Raw genomic sequence first — 6,184 nt, forward strand, 5'->3', positions numbered from 1 at the left:
CCTTCTCAAGGCCACTCCTCACACCCTCGGGTATATATATCCGGGACTCACCTGCGCACCTCACAAGCACACAACAGTCCTGGGCAGCGGCTGGCGTCTTAACAACCAGCATGAAGATTGTAAGTGTTGCTGACGTGTCTTCCTTCCTACTCTAGTGTCAATACATCTTAGGAAATCGTGATTACTGAATGTCATTTTGATTAAATTAATCTTATATAACTAATATTAATGTAAATGTATGTTTTAAAACGCTTGTTGCCCTATATAGTCAAGTTAAAAAATCAACTTCAGGATAACTTGTATACACAGACTAACACGTTTTCAGACGAATTAAAAATTCGACACCAGACGCGACTTTCATTGCCTAATAAACATTGTTTCTTCAGAACTGGCAGAACTACAGTATTCTATATATTAACTGGGATCGGTTCAATGTCCTTTCTGTGTTCATAAGTCATGCTTCGGCCTACCGTTCACGGTATGCAACCCGTTCTCCCATACAAACAAAGATCCAAGCTCTTTAATCCAGCAGCCAACCCCCCCCCCCCCCTGTTTATGAACGAATAGCTGTTTACACACGACTCACAACTGATGACGTCCGAACACTTGCGGAACAAGTGCTTCGCTCACGTCCTCTGTTCGAACCACAATTCTATAAATGCTCAGCCCGTCCTCCGAACAAAGATCCAACAGTGATTCCATGCACCCGCCAAACCCCCTGTTTATGAATGAAAAACGGTTTACACACGACTCACAACTGCTGACGTTCGAGCATATCCGGAACAAGTGCTTCACTGACGAATTTTGTTCGAATCACAACGCTATAAATGCTTCACCCACGTACTATAAATACAAATAATCGCCAACAGAACCTAATCACCTAACCTAACCTATCCTATGCCTATATATACACAATATGCCAATATATTATAATATTAATTTATACTTGAGAAAATTCCCGTTTTAAATGAACAGCATGTTAAAATTTATGAATGCGTCTGTGGGGTCGACCGCTGAATGTAATGGACTTGAGTCGAGGACGGGTTGAAATGCTTCACCCACGAACCTATAAATACAAATAATTACCAACAGAACCTAAGCACATAATCTAACCTACGCCAAAAAAATTTTATGAATAAGAATATTAATTTATATATGAGAACAAACCAATATTTAATACATAGTATGTTAAAATTGAAGAATGCATCTGGGGAGGACGGCCGCTGTTTTAAACAGCCTGGTGTGAGAACGGGTTGTGATATGAGCCGCGGTACAATATAATCTAGTTATAATATTCACAGTCACACTTCCACCCAGGAAATGAAGTTAGACATGTTGCTAAGATTTCAAGGTCTTATTCCTACTCTCGCGCCTTGGCATGCTAGTGTAGCGGTGACCGGACTTTATGAGTCAGTGTACAGCGAGTGTGTTGCAGCAATACCATGTGCTGGTCCACCTATCTCTCCCCCCGCACCTTTACCTATCCCCTCTCGCCCCTCTCCTCGCTCTCTTTCACTCTCACACCTTAATGTATTTGTGATCATCGATCCATAAATTATGATTAATCATGTAGTTTTAAATTAACACGGGCGAAATATCATATTAAGACAATGTCTTTCCGCAGATACTGGTGTTGATGTGCGTGTGTGTGGCGGCGGGGTTGACTCTAGCCCTGCCAAGCCCTCTGGCGGCGGCTCAGTTTGGTTTTGGTGGATATCGCAGACATTACAGTCCCTTCGGTGCTCCCTTTACCACCCACGTCCACCACGGCGACCACACCCACTACACCACCTACTACCCATCCGGGGGCCACACACACTTCACCGACTATCATGGCTTCGGCCACGAACACCATTAACGTTAAGGGTGCCTTAAGAAAAGAAGTTGGGGAAGCCACCTTCATTTACACCTTTAATGGACATGTGCTTTAGTGCGCAGGTGGCCCCATGCTGCAGTGCGCAGGTGGCCCCATGCTGCAGTGCGCAGGTGGCCCCATGCTGCAGTGCGCAGGTGGCCCCATGCTGCAGTGCGCAGGTGGCCCCATGATGCAGTGCGCAGGTGGCCCCATGATGCAGTGCGCAGGTGGCCCCATGATGCAGTGCGCAGGTGGCCCCATGATGCAGTGCGCAGGTGGCCCCATGCTGCAGTGCGCAGGTGGCCCCATGATGCAGTGCGCAGGTGGCCCCATGCTGTAGTGCGCAGGTGGCCCCATGCTGCAGTGCGCAGGTGGCCCCATGATGCAGTGCGCAGGTGGCCCCATGTTGCAGTGCGCAGGTGGCCCCATGTTGCAGTGCGCAGGTGGTCCCATGCTGTAGTGCGCAGGTGGCCCCATGCTGCAGTGCGCAGGTGGCCCCATGATGCAGTGCGCAGGTGGTCCCATGATGCAGTGCGCAGGTGGCCCCATGCTGTAGTGCGCAGGTGGCCCCATGATGCAGTGCGCAGGTGGCCCCATGATGCAGTGCGCAGGTGGCCCCATGCTGCAGTGCGCAGGTGGCCCCATGTTGCAGCGCGCAGGTGGCCCCATGTTGCAGTGCGCAGGTGGCCCCATGCACCAGTGCGCAGGTGGCCCCATGTTGCAGTGCGCAGGTGGCCCCATGCTGCAGTGCGCAGGTGGCCCCATGTTGCAGTGCGCAGGTGGCCCCATGCACCAGTGCGCAGGTGGCCCCATGTTGCAGTGCGCAGGTGGCCCCATGTTGCAGTGCGCAGGTGGCCCAATGCACTAGTACGCAGGTGGCCCCATGCACCAGTGCGCAGGTGGCCCCATGCACCAGTGCGCAGGTGGCCCCATGTTGCAGTGTGCAGGTGGCCCCATGCTGCAGTGCGCAGGTGGCCTCATGTTGCAGTGCGCAGGTGGCCCCATGTTGCAGTGCACAGGTGGCCCCATGTTGCAGTGCGCAGGTGGCCCCATGCACCAGTACGCAGGTGGCCCCATGTTGCAGTGCGCAGGTGGCCCCATGCACCAGTGCGCAGGTGGCCCCATGTTGCAGTGCGCAGGTGGCCCCATGCACCAGTGCGCAGGTGGCCCCATGTTGTAGTGCGCAGGTGGCCCCATGCACCAGTGCGCAGGTGGCCCCATGCACCAGTGCGCAGGTGGCCCCATGTTGCAGTGCGCAGGTGGCCCCATGCACCAGTGCGCAGGTGGCCCCATGTTGCAGTGCGCAGGTGGCCCCATGCACCAGTGCGCAGGTGGCCCCATGCACCAGTGCGCAGGTGGCCCGGTGAATAAGGACTGCAAGATGACGCGCAGCTAGGAAAGGGAGCAAAAATCCGGCCTGCGCATGTCTCCTCGCGCAGGTCCGGGCATCAAACACCATGACTATACACCACATACAAAGATAACCTCAAGATAACCTTCCCCCATATAACAGTGTTAGGGATCTCTGTGATAAACCTCACCTCATACTGAAGGCATTATATTACCTCTATTCCAATATTGTACATATAAAAAAAAAGTTATGTACTGTATAAAAAAATTATTATGAATTATCAACAAATCAAAATGTATTTGCATTTTAAATATATTTTTTGGCATATATTGTGATTATCATTCTTATCCGACATGCACAGAGTACAAGAGTTTCAAGTAATGAGCATACTAGGAACATGTTGAGTACATCAGTAGCAACATTAACCTGTTCTTAGACGTGTACTTTCACTCGTGTAATGGTAAGGCGAATTATTGTCTTGATATTCGTATCCCCTGATCACGTGGTGAGACCGTGGCCATGGAGGGTGGGGGAGGCCACAGGTGTCAACGTGGCCGTAAGGATGTCCACAGGTGACAACGTGACCGTAAGGATGTCCACAGGTGACAACGTGACCGTAGGGATGTCCACAGGTGACACCGTGGCCGTAGGGATGTCCACAGCTGTCAACGTGGCCGTATGGATGTCCACAGGTGACAACGTGACCGTAGGGATGTCCACAGGTAACAACGTGGCCGTAGGGATGTCCACAGTTGTCAACGTGGCCGTATGGATGTCCACAGGTGACAACGTGACCGTAGAGATGTCCACAGGTAACAACGCGGCCGTAGGGATGTCCACAGGTGACAACGTGACCGTAGGGATGTTCACAGGTGACAACGTGACCGTAGGGATGTTCACAGGTGACAACGTGGCCGTAGGGATGGGGGAAGAGGAGACAAACATTTAAATGTAATATTAAAAGGCTAATGACCTTGAAATACTTGTAGTGCACGACGCTGCGGAAGCCTCGCTGCCAACCGTCTCCAGCTCCCATCACAGGTAACAACCGCATCCGGGAAATCCGGATCTATTTATGGTCTGAGAGTAAGATATCAGCCGGTTTTGTAGTTGCTGCGAGGCGAATATGTTCTCGGTGATGTGCTGGCAAGTTTTACAGCACTTGTGTGAGTTATTAAAGAAATGTGACTGGTTATTTAACTTTTAACCAGAGATGCAAGTGAGGGCCCAGGACTAATCTCCACTAGGGAGGGAACGGAGGTGGACAGAACTATCCCTAACCAATCTCCCTAAATGAGGAAAGGTAGGACCAAGAACCATGTCTAGCAGAGGGGGATGGAAAGAGCCCGGTGTAGGTCCCACCAACGGCTACCTGAGAATAGTATATAAACAGCCAGAACTGTAGCAAAAGCTGAATATAATCCCATATCCACCCCAAGCCCCCTGCGACACCCAATCACTGACCCCCTCCTACACCCACTCCCTTCTTGCCTACAACCATTAATCGCTTAACTTCTATATCTCGCAGGTTACAAAAATCCCCCTGACCTCCCCCCCTCCTTTCTCCTCACAGCTGAAGAACCGAAGGGCTTCAGTACCGCGGAGTGAGAATTTATGAAGTAAACTCTTAACTCAATATTTCCAGTCTGCTGACAAGTTTAATTATATGAACCTTCAAAACTGTGCTAAACCCGACCATCATTATGGGTGGCTTCAATGCAAGGCAGATAATTACTCTTAGTGACCAATGCAAGGCAGATAATTATCCTTAGTGACCAATGCAAGGCAGATAATTACACTTAGTGACCAATGCAAGGCAAATAATTACTCTTAGTGACCACTGCAAGGCAGATAATTACCTTTAGTGACCAATGCAAGACAGATAATTTATCTTAGTGACCACTGCAAGGCAAATAATTACTCTTAGTGACCAATGCAAGGCAGATAATTACTCTTAGTGACCAATGCAAGGCAGATAATTACTCTTAGTGACCAATGCAAGGCAGATAATTACTCTTAGTGACCAATGCAAGGCAGATAATTACTCTTAGTGACCAATGCAAGGCAAATAATTACTCTTAGTGACCACTGCAAGGCAAATAATTACTCTTAGTGACCACTGCAAGGCAAATAATTACTCTTAGTGACCAATGCAGGGCAGATAATTATCCTTAGTGACCAATGCAAGGCAGATAATTACACTTAGTGACCAATGCAAGGCAATTAATTACTCTTAGTGACCACTGCAAGGCAGATAATTACCTTTAGTGACCAATGCAAGGCAGATAATTTCTCTTAGTGACCACTGCAAGGCAAATAATTACTCTTAGTGACCACTGCAAGGGAGATAATTACCTTTAGTGACCAATGCAAGGCAGATAATTTCTCTTAGTGACCACTACAAGGCAAATAATTACTCTTAGCGACCAATGCAAGGCAAATAATTACTCTTAGTGACCAATGCAAGGCAGATAATTATCCTTAGTGACCAATGCAAGGCAGATAATTACTCTTAGTGACCACTGCAAGGCAAATAATTACTCTTAGTGACCAATGCAAGGCAAATAATTACTCTTAGTGACCAATACAAGGCAGATAATTACCTCTAGTGACTTGAATGCATAGCAGATAGTAATCCTCAGTGACTTCAATACAAGGTAAACCATCTAATTGTTAGCACATTCAATGATATGTACAACAATATTCAGAACTCGTACTGCAGTAATCGCATTAGTAAGCAACTGGTGTCACTATATAATAGCCATGATGACAATGCGCAGATTGTGTGTGTGACCTTCAACATGATCATGTCTACAGAGACCTTTCTTGACATTGTGTTTGCTTCACCGTTTTCTATACGTGCGTACTTGTTACTTGTCACTAGTAAGAGATATGCTATCATATCATTTACCCCAGATTAATTACTGTAAGTGTCGTAAGATCTGTTTCTTGCAAGTGAAATAGTCAAACGAAAATGC

The 6,184-nt window shown here is 48.2% G+C and overlaps 2 protein-coding genes across 2 annotated transcripts; one reads left to right on the forward strand and one right to left on the reverse strand.

Annotated features, from left to right (window-relative positions):
• Positions 1 to 1,911: 1,911 nt before the first annotated feature.
• On the reverse strand, positions 1,912 to 3,401 carry LOC138356656 (ice nucleation protein-like). The gene is made up of 3 exons (XM_069312847.1): positions 3,397 to 3,401; positions 2,919 to 3,229; positions 1,912 to 2,813 (listed from the first exon to the last, which is right to left on the reverse strand). The coding sequence occupies exons 1-3, from the start codon at positions 3,399 to 3,401 to the stop codon at positions 1,912 to 1,914; spliced, it is 1,218 nt and encodes a 405-aa protein (XP_069168948.1).
• A 367-nt stretch (positions 3,402 to 3,768) lies between these two features.
• LOC138356657 (uncharacterized) lies at positions 3,769 to 4,155 on the forward strand. Its single transcript, XM_069312848.1, has one exon. The coding sequence runs from the start codon at positions 3,769 to 3,771 to the stop codon at positions 4,153 to 4,155; it is 387 nt and encodes a 128-aa protein (XP_069168949.1).
• The last annotated feature ends 2,029 nt before the right edge of the window (positions 4,156 to 6,184 follow it).

Source organism: Procambarus clarkii, chromosome 73 (genome assembly GCF_040958095.1).
Source record: "Procambarus clarkii isolate CNS0578487 chromosome 73, FALCON_Pclarkii_2.0, whole genome shotgun sequence".
NCBI classification, from domain to species: Eukaryota; Metazoa; Arthropoda; class Malacostraca; order Decapoda; family Cambaridae; genus Procambarus; species Procambarus clarkii.